The 22,365-nt window shown below is 62.5% G+C and overlaps 1 protein-coding gene across 1 annotated transcript; it reads left to right on the forward strand.

Annotated features, from left to right (window-relative positions):
- Window positions 1-8,431: 8,431 nt before the first annotated feature.
- Window positions 8,432-21,602, forward strand: WNT10A (Wnt family member 10A). Its single transcript, XM_055123196.1, has 4 exons — window positions 8,432-9,191; window positions 10,044-10,306; window positions 17,645-18,024; window positions 20,453-21,602. Exons 1-4 carry the CDS (start codon window positions 9,079-9,081, stop codon window positions 20,957-20,959), a joined length of 1,263 nt encoding a protein of 420 aa, XP_054979171.1. The 5' UTR covers window positions 8,432-9,078; the 3' UTR covers window positions 20,960-21,602.
- Window positions 21,603-22,365: the final 763 nt, after the last annotated feature.

Below are 22,365 nucleotides of genomic sequence, written 5' to 3' on the forward strand. Positions count from 1 at the left end.
GCGTGCTTTGCTGTTGCTCCAGCCCCAGCCTTCTACCTTCTACATCTTCTTCTTCTTCTTCTTCTTCTTCTTCTTCTTCTTCTTCTTCTTCTTCTTCTTCTTCTTCTTCTTCTTCTTCTTCTCCTTCTCCTTCTCCTTCTCCTTCTCCTTCTCCTTCTCCTTCTCCTTCTTCTTCTTCTTCTTCTTCTTCTTCTTCTTCTTCTTCTTCTTCTTCTTCTTCTTCTTCTTCTTCTTCTTCTTCTTCCTCCTCCTCCTCTTCTTCTTCTTCTTCTTCCTCTTCCTCCTCCTCTTCTTCTTCCTCTTCCTCCTCCTCTTCTTCTTCCTCTTCCTCCTCCTCCCTCCTCCTCTGTTTCTCCTTCTCCTTCTTCTTCTTCTTCTTCTTCTTCTTCTCCTTCTCCTTCTCCTTCTCCTTCTCCTTCTCCTTCTCCTTCTCCTTCTCCTTCTCCTTCTCCTTCTCCTTCTCCTTCTCCTTCTCCTTCTCCTTCTCCTTCTCCTTCTCCTTCTCCTTCTCCTTCTCCTTCTCCTTCTCCTTCTCCTTCTTCTTCTTCTTCTTCTTCTTCTTCTTTCTCCAGGGCTTAACTAGCAATCCCTCCTTAGTGGCCTCCCTAGAGGGTCCCTCCCCAAAAGAGGGGTCCAGAAGTTCTGGGGTGCACTCAACTTTTAGCTTAGGCTTCCTGGCAATTTTGCAAGCAGGGTGACCCCACCTCTCATGACCCTAGGGGGGGACCCAAAGGTCAGCTCTGAGGTCCACCCATGCCCATCCGATTAAAGCACTTTATCAACAGTGGAATGGGGTGAAAATCAAAATCAGTTCTTTCTAACAACAGGCTCCACGAGCAGCAACATGAAGGCCTCCCTCCCGCTTGGACCCTGAAGAGAAAGCAATGAATGGGGAAGGGTGGGATGTTGGGGCTATGCCCAGCGGTGCTTTCAGGGTCACTCCTGGCTCTGCACTCGGGCATCACTCTTGGCAGGGCTCCGGGGACCATACAGAATGCTGGGGGTTGAGCCAGGGTCAGCCAGGTGCAAGGCAGATGCCCTCCCTGCTCAATTATCTCTCCAGCTCCAAGAGAAAACATTTCTGAGCACAAGCGGGGAAAACCAAGCTACGTGGTCCCGCGGCTCCCCCCCTCCCCAGCACCCCCTACCATTTCCTTCCTCAGGTTCCTCTGGGGATGCTGAGAAAGATAATGGAGTTCTGCCTCCCCCAGAGCCAAATCTCATACGGTCTTCCTCCAGGGCCAGAGGGGGACAGCAGCGCCAAATGACTGTGAGTCAGAGCCCCCCCATGCCCCCCTCCCCCAGCTTCCCCAGATCCTCTAGATGCGGCACCCAGGGCTGGGAGCTGCTCTGAGGTTTAGACATTTTCTAGTACAGGCGCTGATCCCGTTTCTTATAGCTTGGGTTGGGGGCTGCACCAGGGGAGGCTCAGGCATGATTGCTGGTGAGCTCGGGGAACCATACGGAGTGCGGGGAGCTGCCACCGGGCTGCCCGTGTGCGAGGTCCATGTGTTGCCTGCCATGCGGTGGCTCTGTCTGCCTGTGGCAATTGCCTTCGGCTCCCGGGGCCCGGGTGCATGGCCACGCAGCTCCGTCCTGGGGACAGCATTTCTTTGCTTTGCTTTTGGTTTTCTTTTTGAGGCCACATCTGGTGATGCTCAGGGCTTCTTCCCGACTCTGTGCTTAGAGCTCACTCCTGCCAGGGCTTGGGGGTCCTTGGTTCGACCCCCTGTGGGGTGCTGGGCTGGCTGCGTGCAAGACAGGACTCTGTGGGGCTCTGCTGAGTGTTGCCTCTCCAGATGGTGGAACTACCACCCGTGGTCACTCACGGGTGGCCTGAGACCCCCCCCACCTTGTAGACCAAGCACCCCAGAGCTTCTCCCGTAGCCTCTGCTCCAGCTAGAGGGCTCACGTGGCCGCACTTCTCAGAGGAGGTTGCTTTCACGCGCAGGCAGAAGCAGATCTAACCGTGCCCAGAGGTTAGACCTCATCGCCGTCACCCTGGCCAGCACAGCCGGACCAAGGCCAAGGAGCGGGAGAGAGACTCTCTGGCAAAGGGGAGGCAGAGAATTGGCAACATCTGGGGGGGGGGCCGTGAGAGAGTGCCATCGGGTGCCCCTACCACTCACTGAGCTGGGAATGATGCGTCTGCACGTCGCCAGGTGCCAACTCCCCGCCAAGAGAGTCCGCAGCCACCGTCATCTCCCACGGCCTTAGAGAGCGGTGGGCCGGGTGTTCGTTCATTCGTTTAAAAGCGCTGAGCAACAGCCTTTGACGGGAGAGCGTTTGCCTCACATGGAAGTGGAACCAATGGTGGTGACTGTGAGGAGGATGGGAACGGCAAAGGACGCCTGGCAGGTACCGGACAGGCCCCTCCGCCTGAGGGCAGGCTGGAGCCAGAGCTCAATGGTTTAGGACATGCTTTGTATGCAGGGGGCCCTGAGGCAATCCCTGACACCCAGAGCTCCCACAAGCACCGAGGGGAGTGACCCCCAAGCTGCCCCCCAAGAGCTACGCTGGGATAGTCCCTAAACACTGCTGGATTTATTTATTTATTTATTTATTTATTGTGCGGTCACACCCAGCGATGCACAGGGGTGACTCCTGGCTCATGCACTCAGGAATTACTCCTGGTGGTGCTCAGGGATGCTGGGAATCGAACCCCGGGTGTGCTATGGCTCCAGCCCCTATTTGGGGGTGGGGCGGGGGGGGGAGAGGTCACACCCAGTGGTGTTCTGTGCTTACTACTGGCTCTGTGCTCAGGGATCACTGCTGGCGGGGACAAGGGGTGCCAGGTATTAAAAGCCATCGTTTGTACGCAAAAGAGAGTTTTACCCCCTTTCCTATCATTTTGCGCCCCCCAGCACCCACTTTGTGCTTCCCATCCCCCCAAATAAACAAGTGCTAGAGAAACAGTGCAGGGGTGAGGTGCTTGCCTTGCAGGCAGCTGACCTAGATTTGATCCCCGGTACCACCAGTGGTCCCCTGAGTACTCCTAGTCACCACCAGGAGTGGCCCCTAAGCACAGATGGATGTGGGCGCCCCCTCCCCAAATCCCTCAAATGAACAAAAAACATGCCTCAGGCCGAGTGGGGCTCATCATTAATGGCACATACACGGGATTCCAGGGGACTTGCGAGCTGGGATTGAGGTCTCTGCCCCCATCTTTCTTCCACCCCTTTCCCTCACTCCCCCGGGACCCCGACAGCTTCTGTTTGTTTCTGCGCCCCCCCACCTCTCCCCGTCTCCCCCCTCTGCAGCCTGATGTCCGCATTCTCAGAAGCAGGGAGCCAGAACCCACGTGATGCCCTGAGGGACGCTGGGTCACATACCTCTCCTTGAACCAGCAACGATGTCCAGACAGATGGCATGCCGTGGTGGGGATAGGCACCCCCAGAAACTTCAGAGACTGGGGGTGCAGGTCGGAGGGTCCGTTCAGCAAAGCAGCACGGGAAAGGGGAGCATGTCCTGGAGGGGACAGCCCCCACCCAGGGCTGCCAGCACGGCTGTCTCCCCTTGAGACAGGGAGAGATGGTTGTTTTTATTGTTTTAGCAACCTGACAACTATTATTATATTCCTATTATTTAATAGGAATTCATAAAATAGCACTATCCCTAGCTCTTTGATGAACAAATAGCTGAAAGAAACAGCAAGTGCTCAGGGACGCCCCCTGCCAGGTCCGCCGTGCTCAGCTACTGATGGCTTTTCTTGCAAGTGTGAATTAAAAAGAAAATCCACAAAAGCATCGTGATTTACAACGTTCTCCTCAGTTGAGTCTTAGATATACTAGTTGGCAGCACTGATCCCACCACCAGTGTCAGCCGCCCTCCACCTACTCTCCCATACTCCCCAGGGACCCCCACCCCACCCCGCCCTCTTGACGGCACCTTTCTAAGTTCGGTTATGAAGGTCTGGGTCTCTTGATCTCAGGCTTGCTGGCTCTAGCTCTGTCATTCCTTAGCACCAGCCTTGCACCTGGCTCCCCTGACCTGAACCCCTTCTTATCTGTTTTTCTCCCCCCCACCCCCCATTCTTTTTTTCCTTCTCTTCCCTATACTCTGGGGCCAAGTTTGATCTAGCTATTGATGATCTGAAGTAAAGGATTATGCTTAACTTTCACTTGAATAGTTTTCCACTTCCTGAATGCCATATTCACTGTATCACTGTCATCCCGCTATTTGTTGAGTTGCTCGAGCGGGCGCCAGGAACGTCTCCATTTGTCCCTGTCATGTGCTAGTGTAGCCCGATGGTGTATTGGGGGCTCTTCCAGGATCAGGGGAATGAGGACCATCGTTGTTATTGTTTTTTGGCGTATCCTGCCTGCACGGCAGAGCCTGGCAAGCTACCCATGGCGTATTCGATCTTCGATTCGATATTCGAATGCTATATTAGACTTTCAAAACCTCCTTCCTTGGGGTTGGAGTGATAGTACAGCAGGCGGGGCGGGTAGTGCATTTACCTACTGGGGTTCTACCCGGGCATCCCATCTGGTCCCCCCAAGCCCTCCAGGAGTGATCCCTGAGCACTGCCAGGTGTGGCTCAAAAGCAAAACAAACTAACAAAAAACCCTTCACGTTAGATAAGATTGATACATATTTACACGCTTAAGGAGCATGGAAACATTAGCGTCTTTCTGGGTCAGCCCTTGAGGTTCCCTAGGGGGCCCCCTGAGGGTGATTTGTGAAGGGGGGAGCAAACAACCTTGAGGGGGAGAGAAGGGGCATCTTGGTATCCGAACGCAGAAGTTCTTAATGCAAAGTGGGTCATCCTGCAGCCGAAAGAGCTGCGGGCTGAGTGCCTAGTTAGCATAGCATTGCATCGGGCGCCGGAGCCAAGCACAGAGCCGGGGCAACCCCACCGGATGTGGTCCAAAGGGTCCCCCCCTCCCCCGCTTGCCCGTCCAAAGTGTCATATGAACACCATGGAGGGAAAAGGAAACGGATCCAGTCTCTATTTTCAACAAGAGGTCAGGGCGTGGGTACGGTACCTTTTCACTGCACTTCTCCAAAATACCACCAGAGGGCGCACGCAGCCCAGCTTCCTATGAACCAGGGGCTGCCTGCACCTGGGCAGCCGGGAGCCGTGCGCAGAGGGGGTGGGATGAAAGGGAGCAAGGGGACCCACGGTCACAGCTTGGGTCACAGCTGGTTCCCCGGACTGACCCACCCCTTGGACTATGCCCTGGGAGATGACTCGGGAGAAGTCCCAGAGAGGGAAACTGAGGCTGTGGCCTGCTTTGCCAACCCCTGCCCCCCTCCCCTTCAGATAAACTGGAAATTCGGAGGAACTGGTTGCAAAATTGGCTGACGAGCCTGCTAGTCACTGACTGGGTGACTAGCACACGAGTCACTCTGGGCCTCGGTGTCCCCCGTGGGAACCAGGAAGGGCGATCTGGAAGCCTCCCGCCACATCTTCTGTGTGGGTGGACGGCAGGAAGGGGTGAGGGTGGCCCCCTCCCCCCAGGCACCCTGGGGGCTCACACATGGCCCTGCCTTCTCGGACTGGAGAGGGAGGCTGCAAGTAGGGCCCCCGAAGGCCGCCTCCCTCCCCACCCCCCACCCCACCCCCCGCCGTGCTCACCCAGCTGCTCAGCCCCAGGCACTGGCTGAGCCATCACCACTGCCCCCCCCCCCCGCGCCCTCCCCCCCAGTGCTGGCTGAGTGGCAGGGCACCATGTGGAACTGGGGTGGGGGCAGAACACAGCGGTGCCCCAGATGTGTGCGTGACCACATCAGGAACAGCAGATGGGGTGGTGTGTGTGGGGGGAAGGGCAGCTGCCAGGCCTGGCATCATCAGCCTGCCGCATCGCCGGGCTCGGGAAAGTACCCTCTTCCCTTCACCCCCCGAGTGTGTCGGGAACTGGGGTCACCCCGGCAGCAAGCCCCCCGAGTCCCTGCACCAAGCTGAGGGCCTGAGCAACCCCCCCACCCAGGGCGGGGCCACGCCCTCCTGACCCACTGGGGCTCCTTTCGCCCTCTTGGCTCCGCCCACCAACTTTTTTTCGGGGGGGGGGGGGACATCAGAGGTGAGCCGTGAGCTTGGGCTGGGCTGAGCCGAGCCGAGCCGGCGCGGTGGGGTCCCACCTGTTCACCCCTTCCTGCCTCACCCACCCACCCGTCTCCCCGGCACCCACCTTGAGGCCTTTGCAGCTGGAACCATTCTCCAAACTGTCTTTCATCCCTGGCTCCCTGCTCCCTAGTGGCCTCTGTAATTGTGGCCTTGGTGCCTGCCGGGCCGAGGGCCAGAGGCCAGGGCAGGGGAAGGGTGGGGCCCGTCTCCCCCATAGAGGTTGGCCCCGGGCTGCCATGAGTCCCTGGGACCCAGTGCCCCAGACGTGGGCACCCCCCCCCCGACATTCGGCCGGCAAGCCCCAGGGTCAGCGTGGCCTGGGAACTTTTTTTCCCCTCCTGGGGTTTTCAGAGACTGTGTCCTCTCCTCCCTTTAGCGCCCCGGTTTCTTGGATTAGGGGGTGCAGGGGGGGCAAGATCATGAGCCCCTCAAGCTGCTCTTTGGCCGTTCCCACAAGGGTCCCAACACAGCTGGGACACGGGCGATGAGGACCCCCCCAACAAGCTGCGCTCGGTTGTGGGAATGCCGGAACTGCGGCAGGACCCAGCGGCCGCCTGGATGAAGAACCTGCTTCCTGGGGTCCCTCTGGGTCTCTTTTTCAGCCTCAGTTTCCCCCTGGCAGCCCTTGCTTGCACAGCTCAGCTGCCTCCCCGGGGCTGGCTTGTCCCAGCCTGACACCGGCCGGCCACTGCTTTTCCACCCCGGGGCCCTGCAGTCACCATGAGAGCAGGTCACGGTGGGGCAGGGGGCTGCTGGGGTCACGCCAGGCTCTGGCTGACGCGCAGCAGACGGCTTCCCGCCTCCGGCTGTTTTCCTGTGGTTGGCCAGACTGCTCCCCCCCCCCCACCCAACACACTCCGCTGGGGCCCCACCCCCACCCCGCCCCCAGCAGCCTCAAGCCCTTAATTCCTGACAGCTGCAGTGGTGGCTGCCGGCAGAGGTGGGGGGGGCAGGATGGGGATTCTGCCGTCAGCCTGCTGTTGCCCAGGGGCCCCACCACCTGACAGTCTGGGGACCAGGGAGCCCCCCCCGCCCCCCCCAGGGATGGGTAATTCCAGGAACGGCCCCCTTCGGGCCCCCTTTTGTCTCAGAGAACTCACTAGTGTCCTGCAACCAACCAACCAACCAACCAACCAACCAACACCCCCCCCCCCAGCCATCTCCCCTCCTCCTCCCCCCCCATCAGGGGCTCTCTGCAGGGTGAGGCTGGCAGAGAGGAGGGGGCAGGTGCCCATTTCACGGGGTGGGGGGAGGGGTGCTAAGGCAGGGGGAGGAGTCCCTAAGGAGGAGCTGCTTCAAAACAGAAACAGAAGGGGCCGGAGGGAGAGGACAGCGGGTAGGGCTTTTGCCTTGCACCCACAGCTGACCCAGGTTGGATTCCGGGTACCCCATATGGCTCCCCCGCACCCCCCCACCCCTGCAGCACTAGGAGGGGTGATTCCTGAGTGCAGAGCAGGAGTAACCCCTGAACATCACCTGGTGTGGCCAGAAAAGAGAAGAAACAAAATAATCGGAATCCTCTGTCCCCAGCCTCCAGCTGGGAGGGGGGCACAGGGGGGCTGTGAAGTCCTCAGACACCCCTCTGAGGGCAGTCATGGGCAGGGAGGGGTGAGTGAACAAACAGGGACCGCAGGAAGGCTGGTGTCCGGAAGTTTGAAGCGGAAAAGAATACAGGTGGCAGGGCCACAGCAAGATGGGCTGCTGAGAACCGGGCTCCAGGACTTGCTGTGTGACCCTGAGGAAGTGACGACCCTCTCTGAACTGCGGCCCTTGATATATGAAATAAAAAGCGGAGGAAAGAAGACGAGCCCAAAGCACACTTGTAAGACTCAAAGGCTCCTGAAGCCTTTTCCCAAGGTGTGCCACGGTGTGTGTGTGTGGGGGGGGTGGCACTGCCCAGGCACCTATATGCCCCCCAACCACTTGCCCACCGTAGGGGGCAGAGGGTGGCTGAGCAGGGGGTGGGGACACTGCCCAGGCACCTATATGCCCCCCAACCACTTGCCCACCATAGGGGGCAAAGGGTGGCTGAGCAGGGAAGGAAGGACCCCAGGGACTCCTGTTTAAGGTGACATAACGGAGGAGAGCAAGATCCAGAAAGTGCCAGCCCCCTCTCGGGAGGGACCCCACCTGGACCTCTTGGGGCCGGGGAAGTCCCTCCCGAGTGGGGGGGGGCAGGAGAGGAGCCGGGCCGCCCCGCCCTCCCGTCCCTGCAGGTGTGTATGGGGGACGCTCCCCGGCAGCTGCGTCTCGCCCCGCGCACCCCTTCCCACCCCCAGCAGCGCGCGCGCCGCCCCTCCCCGCCACCCGGCGCGCAGACCCCCGCGCCTGCCCCGCCCCTGCGCGCTCGCAGCGCAGTCCTGCACAGACCGGACCGACAGACGGACAGATGCCGTGGCCCGGGAACGCCTGCCAACCTCCACTCCTGCACCCCCCTCCGTGACGTCACGTGGGGTACAGGCCGGAGACTCTCCACATGGGGGTGCGCGCGGAGGGGGGGAAAGGTTGGGGAGAGGGGAGGCGGCGTTGCTCCCCGGGACAGTCGGATCACTCTCGCGGCACAGACAGCGCCGCCCCCCTTCGCCCCCCCCACCCCCGCCCACCTCGCACGCCGCCCTCGGAAGCACAGGCTCGCGGCTCTGCGCTGGGGGTGGGTGGGGGGGCTCCCCGCACCCCAGCCTCGCGCTCCCCGCCCGCCACACCTCCGGGCCCCCCTTACCCTCCAGAAGCACTGGGAGTTGGGGCAGGGGGGCCTCGGGAAATTCCCCGGACCCCTGTGCCAGGAGGTGGCCGGTGCGCCCGCCCGCACCCCCCCCCCCGAGGGCGGTGCCCGGGGGCGCTGCCCCATGGAGCGGGGAGGCGGGCGCCGTCTGCTCCCGGAGCTGTGACCCAAGTCAAGTCGGAGCTGTGTGTCGCAGCCGGCCGACCCCCGCGGATCATGCGCCGCCGGCCCCGGCTCGTCGGGCCGTGAGCCCCCCCACTTCCCGGCCGGCCCCGGCCCTCGCGCCATGGGCAGCTCGCACCCTGGCACCTGGCGGCGGCTCGGACCCTGGCCCCGGCCGCGGCCCGCGCTCTGCGCGCTCCTGCTCTTCCTCCTGCTGCTGGCAGCCGCCGTGCCCAGGTGAGCCCGCGCTATGCCCCGCCTCCCGCCGCGCTGGGACCCCCGGCCCGGGGCCGCGCGCGCGCGCGCCACCGCGGGGCCTGGAGACCAGAAAAGAGGAAGGGCGAGGGTCCTGGGGCAGCTCTGGGGCCCATTGAGAGACAGCTGTCCCGGCAGGGGGCTGACCCGTGACAGCTCAGGGACGCTGGGCAGTGCCCGGGAGTTTGAGGGCTACTTGAGGGGAAGGGTGGGGGAGGGGAGCAAGTGCCAACAACCCGGGGACCCAGGCCCGCTGAGGGAATGGAACCTCCTCCCAGAACTTGCCTCCCGGGGGCTTTGCTCCACCTTGGAGGCTGCCCCGCAAGCAGGGACAGGCGCTGGGTAGGGGAAGGAGCAGCCAGACGCCGCGTGGGGGTTGGGGGGGTGAAGACCACAGCTGGAAGGGCACTGGGAGGGTGGGGTGTGCGCAGGCGCCGGAGGGAGAGGCAAACTGCGCAGTAAACAGCAGCGTGTGGGTGCACGTGGGTGCCCCGGAGAGCTAGTGGGGGTCCCGAGGTTCCCATGTCCTCCATAGGCGGGTCCATGTCCGCAGTCAAGGGTGTGAGCCCAGCGATGGGTCTGCCAGCCGGGCTGTGCCCTCTGCCCAGCTGTGCCACAGGCCGGAGGGACACCTGCCTTGGGGGGGCTCCCCTGCTGAGAGGGTGCTCGGGGAACGCTGTGTGGAGTGGACCGAGGCGGGGTGCGGCGGGAGGGTTGTGTTGGAGGGGTGCTGGCCGGCTGACCTTGAGGAGGGGGGGTCCGGAACCCCGAGGGGTGGAATGTCATGCTGGATGGGGCCTTCTCGGCGGCCCCCCTCACCCCACCTGCCCGCAGGTCGGCACCCAATGACATCCTGGGCCTCCGCCTGCCCCCGGAGCCCGTGCTCAATGCCAACACCGTGTGCCTGACGCTGCCTGGCCTGAGCAGACGGCAGATGGAGGTGTGCGTGCGGCACCCCGACGTGGCCGCCTCGGCCATCCAGGGCATCCAGATCGCCATCCACGAGTGCCAGCACCAGTTCCGGGACCAGCGCTGGAACTGTTCCAGCCTCGAGACTCGCAACAAGATCCCCTACGAGAACCCCATCTTCAGCAGAGGTACCCTCCGGCCACCTCCTGCCCTCTGAAAGCCTCTGGGGTGTGGTGGGCCCCGGGTGGGTGGGTGGGTGAGTGGACACACGAGGTAGATGCAGCCCCAGGCTGGGTGTCAGGGGGAAGCCGGGGCAGTGTCCATGCCAGATGTCTTATCATGGACACTGCGTGCCTCAGCCTCCAGGGAGATAAGGCTGGCCGCACCCTTGCCTCAGTTTACCCCCTCTCCAGCAGACAGCGATGAGGATAGAGTGCTTGGAAAGAGGGTCTGGGCCCAGAGGGAAGCGGGACGTGCCAACGGGAGTGCCACCCGTGGCTGTTCCCGGAGGGGCGGCCCCAGCTCTGTGTCACCCTCACTGCCCCCAAGCCCTCTGAATCAGAGTTTACTGGGTGTGCCCTGCCTCCTGCCGACCCTCTTCCCTTGGGCCACCCTGGACCTGCCTGTAGCTGGGGGGCGCGGGAGACGCCCCCTCTCAGTGGCTTGGCTGGGTGTGGCGGGTCTGCAGCTCCTTCTGCTCACACGGGCCTCCATTGCTCTCTGGTCCCCTCGACTGGGCCTTTGGGGAAAGACGGGCTATTCCTTCAGGGGCCTGGCTGAGTCTCTGCTCTCAGCTGCTGGCGGAGGGTGTGTGTGTGGAGGGGCTCTGGAGGGGGGGCACGGTGCCAGATCCTGGCTTCCCCCTCTTGTCCAATATCATGAGGGTCAGAGGGATACCCCTCTATCTGTGGCTTTGGGACCCAGAGATTTCTGGCACGGGCAGGGTTCCCAGGTGCCCTGACTTCACACAGAGGTCAGAGCGCGCGCGGGGGTGGGGTTGGGGGGGGGTCATGGCCATCCCATCAGGTCCCCTGGGCATCCCAAGGCCTTGGCGTTGCGGGCACCACCTCCCCCCACCCCCCCCCAAAGCCCGGCGCGGCCCCGCCCCGCCCCCGCGCGCGCCCCTCCCGCCTCCCCCGCGCGCCCGGGGCGCTGTTTCTCCCCGGCCGAGCCCAGCCCGCCGCGTGTGGCGGCATGCAGCCGCGAACTAATCCCCGCGGGCCCCGCAGACGGCTCCCAGCCCGAGCCGCGCCGCCCCGCGCGCCCGCCCGCCCGCCCCCGAGCCGCCCGCACCCCTCCCCGCGGTGGGCGCGCGCGCGCCGGGGACACCCACCCCCGCCGCGCCCCGGAGCGGCCCAGGGACCCCCGCGCCGCCCGCGCTTGCGGGCGCGAAGTGACAGGCCTCGGCCCCTTTCCTGCCCGGCCCGGCCCGCCGCGCGCTCCCCCTGCGGGTGCTTAGGTCACCGGCGCTCCCGAACCCCGAGGGCCCTGTCGGCTGCCCGGGATCTCAGCGTTGCTGCGCACGCAAGGCCGGGTCAAACCAGTGCTGCGCCCCTCTCCCCGGTCTCTTCCCCGTGGCCCGTCCGCCCCCCCCACCCCCACCCCCGGCTGGACTGAGGTTTCCCGGGTGTTCGGATGGCGTGGCCCGGCGCAGGCCCGGAGTGCGTCCCAGGGGAGGACGCGCGGGGGTCTGGGAAGTTTGGGGCTGAGCGCGGAGCGGGGCGGCTGCGCGGGGTTGGCGAAGCGCCAGGCGCTCCCGGGTTCACCTGCAGTTTAATAAGCGGGAGGTGAGCCGGGGGGCCGCTGGGGAGTGGGGGGGAGAGGTTAGGGCTGGAGGGGGGAGACTTGCCGGGGCTAGCCGGACGGGAGGGGGCGGGGCGGCGCGGGGGTGAGGGCGGGCCCGGGGGCGGGGGCCTGGACTCCTGTCTCGGTGACTTTGGTCCGCCCGGGCGACACCCCATTGGAGGGCTCTCTGGACCACCCGGGTGCCCCCTCCCGGGCACACATCCGATTCACCACGCTTCAGGGCCCTTTGGGGCCACTTTTGGCTTCTGGTCATCTGGAGGATCTAACTGGAATCCCCGAGGCCTTAGGAACTTGAGGGACCCTGGGGTGGTCCCTGCCCAAGACCCGCTGCTTTCACGTTATTGTGGGGCGCGCCGTCCAGCGTGCGAGAGGCACTCTCTCGAAGAGGCATTCTGCCCCGGGGAAATAGTCAGAGCTTGGGGGTGGCGCTTGTCTTACACCTGGAGGCCCTGGTTTGATCCTGGACTTGCATAGCGTGCCCCTCCCCCGCTCGGGCACGTCCAGGGTTGACCCCTGAGCGCAAGCGCAGAGCCAAGTGTAAGCCCTCAGCACTAGAGCGGGACCCCCAAACCAGAATAATAACAAAGTATACTTCCGGGTCAGCTGGGGGGAGGGGGTGCCCCGGCTTAGTGCTGTGGCTTGTCATCAAGCTGTTGACCCTTGTCTGAAGATACACCAGGCTTAGGGGACGGGTTGGGAAGACACCCAGGGAACCGGGCCGCAGCATCCCGGAATGGGCCTCTATCCACCCCAGGAGCTGCAGGGGCTGGGGCCTGAGGGGGTCGCAGGGAGAGGGATCTTCCAGAGCGAGAGGGACAGAGAAAGGACAAGCTGCTGTGTTTGACCCCCCCCCCCCCGCAGCTGCTTTGTCCAGTTCAGGGGCAGCTGTGACCCAAGTGCCCAGGGTGCTGGGTGCTTGTCGGTTCTGAGGTTCTGAGTCCCAGGATGTGGAAATGGTAGGTGGGTGGGTGCTGGGCCGGACATCTGTCTGAGGGGAGCTCTTCCTTACGAGGACTGGGCACCCCTCTCTCTCCCTCTCTCTCCCTCTCTCTCTCCTTTCTCTCCTCTCTCTCTCCCTCTCTCTCTCCCCCCTCTCTCTCTCCCTCTCTCTCTTTTCTCTCCTCTCTCTCTCCCTCTCTCTCCCTCTCTCTCCCCCTCTCTCTCCCTCTCTCTCCCTCTCTCCTACTCCCTCTCCCTCTCTCTCTCTCCTCTCTCTCTCCCTCTCTCTCTCACACTCCCTCTCCCTCTCTCTCTCCTCTCTCTCTCTCCCTTTCTCTCTCTCCCTCTCTCTCTCCCTCTCTCTCTCTTCCTCTCTCTCCCTCTCTCTCTCTCTCTCTCTCTCTCTTTCTCGGGCTGCGGGAGATTGCAGGACAGGCTCGGCATGCGAGAGGGGCTGAGAGGTCAGGGTGTGGTGGTTGGTGGGGTTCACAGCTGGCCCCAGGACCTGCAGTTCCTAAGGCCCAGACTCCTGGGAATGGAAGGAAAGAAGGTGCTCATGCAGGCAGGCTCTGCCAGAGGGGGGGAGCGGATCTGCAGGGCCAGCCCTGGCTTCTTCCCTCCCCTCCCCTCCCCTCTTCTTTTTGCCTCTCCCCTCCCCTCCCCGCCCCTCCCTTTTCCCTCTCCTCTCCTCTTCTCCCTTTTCCCTTCCTTCCCTTTCCTCTTCCTTTTTTTCTTTCCTTCTCTCCTTTTTCCTTCTTTTCCTTTCTTCTCTCATTATTATTATTATTATTATTTTCTTCCTTCCTTCTTGTTTTTGGGCCACACACCAGGCTGTGCTCAGGGCTTATTTCTGGCTCTGCACTCAGGGGTCACTCCTTGCTCTGTGCTCAGGGGACCCTCATTGGTGCTGGGGCTCGAACCCAGGTTGGCTGCACGCAAGGCAAGTGCCTTAGCCACTATCTCTTTGCGTTTCCCCCCCCCTTTTTTTTTCTCCCATCTTCCTTTGTTCTTCAGGCTTTGGGACCGTGGACATACTCAGATAGGGTGACAGAGGTTCAGAAAGTTTGGTGTCAGCCGCCCCCCCAAGTTCCTGTGAATCTGAAGGTTCCTAATAAATTAGCCAACATGTCCTGTTGGAACGGTGTTGGAACCCGCTCCAAAGCACTTTATTTGTACTTGAGGGTCCTTCAGCCGCCCCCAGCTCTGAGTCCTATTATTATCCTCATTTCACAAGTGAAGCCGAGTAACTTGCCATTAGTCTCCTGGCTGGGAAGTGAGCGGCAGAGCCAGGTCCCAGACGCCGGCCAGCTGGCCCCAGTGACTGTCCCTGCACCCCCCACCCCCCACCCCAAGCCACAAGCCCAGCCCGGTCGCTCGCTCGCTCCCCTGACAGGTGCCCAGAGGCAAGCTGGCGCTAGGGGAGTTCTTAAAAAAAAAAAAAAAGAAAAGAAAAAAGAAAACAAAGTAACAAAGTATACGCGCGGCACCTCCCACCTACCCGTGTGTGCCAACACGAAGCTGCTGTGCAGTGCCACCCTGATGGGCACGCTCCCTCTCCAGCAGGCTCAGGGCCTGGCTCCGGCCAAAGGGAGATGGGGCCGCCCCCTTCCCCCCTCCCGCTCCCAGTGGCCTCCACCCCTGGAACCCCTCTCTCTTCCACACCCCCCTACCCTCCCAGCCTCCTCCCCCAGCCCCTTCCTGGCCGTTGGCTGCGGCCTGTAGCAGCAGCTGACAGCACTTAGATGCTGGCGGGGTCCTTGGCCCAGATCAAAGGCGGGGCGGCTAATTGTGCGTCTTAACGAGCACACCCCCCCAGGCGTGGGGCAGCCCAGCTGGCCACGGCCCCGCCCCTCTCCGCCTCCAGCTGGCCAGATGGCATGGTGCCTGCGTCTGCCCCAGACAGTCGGGGCCAGCACCGAAACTGGGGCCGGGCCTCGGAGCCGGGGGCAGACCCGGTGGGCCGGGCTTCTCCGAGGCCTTGGGTGCTGGGAGCAGAGGGACAGAGTCACCAGTGGGGCCTGGCCCCGCTGACAGGCGCGTGGCTGTGACAGCAGCCAGAGTGTGTGCCTAGCCGTTTGGAACAAGGGGCTGGTGGTGGGGGGGGCGGGGAGGCAAGGGGGTGCACCGCTCCCGACTGCTCTGGCCTCACCCTTGCATATGGCAGACCCTGGAAGGAGGCCGTTGGTCTGGCATGGGGACCAGCCTCCGCTCTTCCCCGCTGCCGTGTGCAGACCAGGCCTGCAGGGACAGGGCATGCGCCCGGCCTTCCTCCTTCTCAGCGACCTGACTCCCTAACACCGCGCGTTCGTGCCCAGGGCATTGCCACCAAACTGGGCAGCTGGGAGATCCCAGACCCAGTGTGGGCTGTGCGGGGGGCATTTCTGAGAGCCCAGAGGCCGCTGGAGTGAGTAGGAGTGTGGCCGGGAGGGAACCGGCCCACCGAGAGCGGTGCTGGGGCTGTGCAGATTGAAGCCGGGCTCTGCTCCGCCAGCCCCGGGGCTGCCTCCCTCCCCGGCAGGCGCCACCCTCTGCGCCTCTCCCAGTTCCCCACCACCAGCCCCTTGGGGGGCTCCAGCCCCAGCCCCTCCTGCCTGCCCGCCGCCGCTGGGCTCCTTGTGACCCAGGTCCCAGGCTGCCCTGCACCCGGGCAAGAAAAGCTCGAGGGTGGGGGGGGGCGGGCAGCCAGCTCTTAGGACCACCTGGAGGCTCTGCTGAAGGTCCTGTGATGCTGGGGTCTGCCCCAGGGGACACCGACCACAGAGCAGGGGCCTGAAACAGTAGGAGCATGAGTGGCAGGAAGAACTTCTCTGTAACGGTAGCTCCTGTTTATGAAACAGTATCACACGGATGTGGGGCTGGAGCGATAGCACAGCGGGGAGGGCATTTGCCTTGCATGCAGCCGACCCATGTTCGATTCCCAGCATCCCATATGGTCCCTGAGCACCGCCAGGAGTAATTCTTGAGTGCAGAGCCAGGAGTAACCCTTGTGCATTGCCAGGTGTGACCCAAAGCGCCAAAAAATAAAAAATAAAATGAAACACCAAAACACATTACACGGATGAGTAGAGTCTCAGCACCTTCTGTAGGCTAATTTATGACATTCTTGGAACAATCATGAGGCAGATCATGACAACCCCATTTTGCAGGTAAGAGTACCGAGGCACAGAGAGGCCAAATCACTTGGCCAAGGTGGCACAGCAGGAGTCAAGATTTTTTATTTTTTTTTCTTTTTGGGTCACACCTGGCAATGCACAGGGGTTACTCCTGGCTCTACACTCAGGCATTACTCCTGGCGGTGCTCAGGGGACCATATGGGATGCTGGGAATCGTACCTGGGTCTGCCGGGTACAAGGTAAAGGCCCTACCTGCTGTGCTATTGCTCCAGCCCCAGGAGCCAAGATTTAAACTAGGCCCCCTGATCTCAAAGTTCATGCTCTTATCTATAAATATATTGGTTACTGGGAAGTGGGCAGTGCTGGGCAGGAAGAGGACTAGCCCCTGAGATGCAGAGGGAGACTGATGGCCTGGGCGAGGGTCTCCATCCCGCCCTGGTTGATCTCAGGGTCTGTGGACAAATACCTCCACATGGACTGGGAGGACCTTTGGTTGCCTCTATTTTGTCTTGTCGCATTCTTCTGTGGGGGTGGGGGCATTTTGGGCTGCAGCTGGTGGTGCTCAGAGATCCCACCTAGCTCTGTGCTCAGGAATTACTCATGGCCATGCTCAGGGGACCAGGGATTGAACCCGGGCTGGCCTCGTGCGAGGCACACGCCTTCCCTCCGTGCTGTGTCCCCGCCCACTGTTGGCGTCTCTCACTCCAGCTTCCAGAGCCCTGAGTCTCCCCACTACCCCCCACCCCCACCCGAGGCCGAGCCGTGCTGCATTCTCCTCTTGGTTCCCCTCCACTGTTCTCTGCCTGGGTGCGAAGATGATTCAGACTTGTCCCAGACCCACTTCTAGTGGGTCCTTTCTTGAATACAGGATACAAGGGGGGTGTGGTATAGGCAGGCAATTTGGGGGTGTGTGGGTCCATCTCTTATCTTTCTGTGCATTCATAATTCCTGTGCTTTGGAACTCCATAGTGGGCCATTTATTTATTGGAAGGGGGCACACGGCAATGCTCAGGGGTTCTTCTGGCTCTGCACTCAGGAATTACTCCTGGTGGTGCTCAAGGGGCCATATGGGATGATGCCAGGGATTACACTGGGAACGGCCGGATGTAAGGCAAGCACCGTACCTGCTATACTGTCTCTCCAGCCCTGTGTCATTTATTCCTCAGGATAAATTGGGAGATGCTCCAAGGGCCATAGCTTGTGATTGGCCTGGAGGAACCCTTGGTTCAAGCCCCAACACCACATGAACCCCTGAGCCAGGAGTAACTTCCTCCCAACAATCCCAGCCTCCCAGCGTGGCCGCTAAACCAAAACTGGTTTTGCCTTCTTTGTGCAGGTGTATTTCAAATTTGCCACTAGGTGAGAGGTAATGCGCTACGTTCCTGGTCTTAGAAAGAATGTGCTTATCAGATAACTTTCTGCCCCATTGGAACTGCGCGGAAGCATTCTAGGCTTACTAAGAATGATGTCGATGAAATAAAGAAACGGGTGCAAAGAAGTGGGGAGACGCCACCCCATGCGATTTCTGCCCTCCTTCGACTCTGTGCCTGGGTGCAGCGTCCCCCGCGCTGGGCCTCAGCTTCTCGCCCCTCCCCGGCTGGCCTGAAGGTTGGGTGCGGGTGGGCAAAGGGCACGTGGAAACCCCTGTACCCCGGTCCTCCGCTGCAGGATTCCGGGAGAGCGCCTTCGCCTACGCCATCGCGGCAGCCGGCGTGGTACATGCAGTGTCCAACGCATGCGCCCTGGGCAAGCTGCGGGCCTGCGGCTGCGACGCATCCCGGCGCGGGGACGAGGAAGCCTTCCGCCAGAAGCTGCACCGCCTGCAGCTGGACGCGCTGCAGCGCGGGAAGGGCCTGAGCCACGGCGTCCCGGAGCACCCAGCCCTGCCCCCTGCCAGCCCCGGCCTGCAGGACTCCTGGGAGTGGGGCGGCTGCAGCCCCGACGTGGGCTTTGGAGAGCGCTTCTCCAAGGACTTTCTGGACTCGCGGGAGCCGCACCGAGACATCCATGCGCGCATGAGGCTTCATAACAATAGAGTTGGGAGGCAGGTGAGACTTCCCTCCGGCCCCCCCACCCCCACACCCCACTCGAATTCTGCTCCAGGGCCCTCTCCCCAGGTGCTCCCCTCCTCCTGGGACCACATTGCACCCCCCCCCCCAAGCCAGCCCCTCTCCTTGGGCGCTCCTAATGAAGCCTAGAAACGGGCGTTGGTACCCAGCTGCTCTAGGCGCCCGGCGAGGCTCTGGGACGCCGCCCAGAGGAAGCCCTCCCTGGCCTAGCCTGCATCTCTTTGCTTCCTGAACCTTGGGGAAGTCCCCGAGACAGGCTCCCCGGCCTGGCCCTGCCACTCTCCTCCCATGGACGGATGGAGAAGCGTCTGCACCAGCCACAGCTTCTCACCCCACCCCCTAGCCCCGATGCCACCCCGACTCCCCATGCTTCTGGGCTGGATGAGGAACCCCGACAAAGCAGGGCTCCTGGTGGTGGTGGAACCCCCTTTTCTTCCTGTTGTCGGATGTTCATACTATCTTAAAGGGAGAGAGAGAGAGAGAGAGAGAGAGAGAGAGAGAGAGAGAGAGGGAGAGAGAAGAAAGGGAAAGAGAGGAAGAGAGGAAGAGAGAGGGAGAGAGCGTGTACACAAGTCTGCCTTTTCTGACCTTTTCTGAACTGCCTCCTCTGTGTTGGGGCATTGAGCTTCACACTAGCCTTGTTCTCCCTCTCCGAGAGTCTGTACTGCGTGGGCACGCACATGCACTCACACACACACATGCATACACACAGTCACACATATGCACACTCATGCATATGCACATATAGGTATACAAACATACATGCATGCACACACATGCACACTCATGCACACACATGCATATATATGCGTACACGCACACTCACATGCATACACAAATGCACACATGCATGCACACATGTACATGCACACATGCATGCACATGCATACACATGCATGCATACACATGCATGCACATGCACAGGCATGCACACACATGCATAACATGCACACACGCACTCACACACACAGACACACATACTCACACACCACCCGGGGCCTCCTGCACCCTGTGGTAGCACCACCCTCCTTGCCTGGCTGTTTGGCCCAACCCTTCCCTAGGCCGGGCCCAGCCTGCTCAGCCCTTGTTCCTGGCCGCCCTCCCTCTGGCTGGCACCTTCTCCATCTCACTTCCCTCTCCGGGCCTCTCCATTCATCCCAGCTGCCCTTCTCCAGCCACAGAGCCCTCCCAGCAGCTCTCGCTCCTTCCAGCCTGGCTAAGGGGTGGGGTAAACTGAGGCAGACTCCTCCTCCAAGGTCCTGCCCAGCTCCCGCCCAGCCCTGCCCTGGGCATGGCACGCAGCTCTTTTTCCCAAGCCTCGATACTTTCCCAGCCAGGACCTACGGAACCACCTCCTCCTCCTCATTAAACGGGTTAATTCATAGCTGCTGCCTGTGGGAAGCAGATGTCCCCAAGCTGCGGGCTGGGACGGCCTCCGGCGGGTTCCCACTTGGTGCTGACACGCAAACGGCACAGCCTTGAAGGCGTGCGGGGGGATCCCTCGGGGTGGGCCCGGTCCTGCCCTCCGGAGCTGGTGTTGTGGGGTGGAGGGGGGTGGGGGGAGCATGTGGCGAGGTGCGTCCCTTCCTCTGGGGTCTCTGGAGGTTAATGGAGCCGAGGGGTGAGAAGCTGGTGCTGCCGCAGGGTTGGGCCTGGGAGCTTCTCCACTTTCACGGGGCTGAGTGACAGGGCTGAGTGACAGAGCTGCTCTCCGCTTCTTTTTCCAGACAGTGCCTTTGGCCCTGGGTGGTGTCCCCCTTTTTTTTCCCTGTGGAGGAAATTTAGCACTCAGCGTTGTGCAGAATCAACCATAGCTAGTATGAAAGGGATGTGCGTGTGTGGGGGGGGGCGCGGGGAGTGTGTCCCCCCAGCCTCTACCCCCGCTCTCGTTCCAGGCTCCTTGCAATGGGCTCTCAGAGCCCAGAAGAGAGGCGGCAGGGGTGGCTTTTCAGCCCCCCGCCCCCCAACTACCAGCTCACAGCCTGGAGCAAGGCCAGTGGCCTTGGGGCTGGGAGCTAGCCAGGCTGCCCCCCACTCCAGGGATTGGAAGGAGACGGAATTTCCCTGAGGATCGGGGATCTCCCCTCAGGAAGCAAGAGCCTCCAGCCCCCAGGGCCCCCCTGCAGCTGCTGGGAGAGGAGAGGAGGGGTGCAGGAAGGAGGGAATTCCCCGGTGGTGGTGGTGGTGGTGGTGGTGGAGGGTGGGGGCGTCTGTCCTGGTGGGAGGTGGATGGAGAGGCCCCCAGAAAGCTGGCTCGAGAGCGAGGCGGGGATCTCCGTGCCATCCGGTCCCGCGGGAACTGGTTCCCAAAGCCCCCAAGAACTTGGGTCTGCGGGGTGGTGACGGAAGGGGGCGCGGGGGCCCCCGGGCCTCACCCCGCCTCCCCTCTCCCTGCCTCCCTCCGCAGGCGGTGATGGAGAACATGAGGCGGAAGTGCAAGTGCCACGGCACGTCGGGCAGCTGCCAGCTCAAAACCTGCTGGCAGGTGACGCCCGAGTTCCGCGCGGTGGGGGCGCTGCTGCGCGGCCGCTTCCAGCGGGCCACGCTCATCCGGCCGCACAACCGCAACAGCGGGCAGCTGGAGGCCGGGCCGGCGGCGGCGGCGGGGGCGCCCTCGGCCGCGCCGGGCACGCCCGCGCCGCGGCGCCGCGCCAGCCCCGCCGACCTGGTCTACTTCGAGAAGTCCCCCGACTTCTGCGAGCGCGAGCCGCGCCTGGACTCGGCGGGCACCGCGGGCCGCCTGTGCAACAAGAGCAGCGCGGGCCCCGACGGCTGCGGCAGCCTCTGCTGCGGCCGCGGCCACAACATCCTGCGCCAGACGCGCAGCGAGCGCTGCCACTGCCGCTTCCACTGGTGCTGCTTCGTGGTCTGCGAGGAGTGTCGCATCACCGAGTGGGTGAGCGTGTGCAAGTGAGCGCCGCCGCCGCCGCCGCCGCCGTGTCGTCGGGACGCTGGCTCCTGAGAGAGAAAGGATCCGGGACCACCTCGCCATCTCCCTCTAGGCACCCCCCCTTCCACCCACCCTTCCCTCCAGCCCCCCAACGCCCCCACCCCTGCGTCCTGAGGTTCTGCTCGGCCTGCCTGGATCCCCCTGCCCCCACCCCCACCACACACACACACACACACACACACACACACACACACACACACACACACACACACCCCTCGCTTCTGGGGACTCAGAGACAGCCCCAGCTCCAAGGGCACAGCCGGGGCTGAGACTGCAGCTCAGGGCGGCTCCTGGGCTTGTTGCTCTCGGCCTTCACCTCTTGTCCTGGCGGTGACCTGCCAGGGAGGGGTTCAGAAGAAGCAATGGACAGCATGCCAGCCGCGAGCTTCCACGGAGACCCCGGGACGCCCCTTGCCTCCCCACCCCCCCTTATCATTCATTTAACCTATTTATTTTGCATCCTTTGTGGCCTGGCTCTCTGGGCACACACCCCCCCCCTCCCGGGGTGGTGCTCGGGATACAGATGTGACTAAAGAGAGACAGCAGATGCCCTCTGGGGGTGACCTTCTGGCTTGGGGAGATGGGCAATAAACTTGTGCTACACACACAGGCTGTTTCGGAACCTGCTCTGTGCCACCGGTCACTAGGGGTGCTGGCGGGCGGTCATTCATTTCCCACATGCGTGGCCTGGGGGACAGGCTGACAGCTGGGGAGGTGAGAGATGGCTCGCCCACCCGGTGGTGGGCCGGGCTAGACGCAGACAGTGGACATGTCAGCCAGGCCCGAGGCCCGGGCTTTGGCTGGCCGCCTGGTCCCCGAGCCCTCTGCCACAAGCTGGGGCGAGCGGCGGTGCCCGGCAGCCGTGTGCAGAGACAGGAGGTGCTCGGAGAGAAATAATCCTGGGCAAGACCCAGCTCAGCTCAGGCAGCCCAGCGCCCCGGGGAGCAGGTGGGGCTGAGAGGTGTAGCCAGGGAGAGCGCGGCGGGGGAGGGCCCGGAGTCTCACAGTCTGGGCTCTGCTTGCTCACATCCCGGCCAGGGGAGCCCGGTGAGGGCAGGCTGGGGGGTGGAGGACATTGTTCTGGGCGGGGGGGGGGTCTCTCATGCCCGAGGAACCGACTCAGGGTGCCCCTGGCCAGCCAGCAGGCTTCCCCACCACCTTCCTACCACCCTAAAAAAAAAAAATGAAAAAATAAAGTGCCAGGCCGGCAGCTTGAGTCCAGCCTGGCCCGCCTCTCTTTGGCTGGCACATGAGCTGTTTTTCTGGAACAGACCCTCAAGGAGGGCGGTGGAGGAGGAGGTGGGGTCAGGATCCAGGGAAGGAACCCTTCAGGCCACCTGCATTCGGGCCCTCCCACCGCTCCAGGCTCT

Source organism: Sorex araneus, chromosome X, assembly GCF_027595985.1.
Source record: "Sorex araneus isolate mSorAra2 chromosome X, mSorAra2.pri, whole genome shotgun sequence".
NCBI classification, from domain to species: Eukaryota; Metazoa; Chordata; class Mammalia; order Eulipotyphla; family Soricidae; genus Sorex; species Sorex araneus.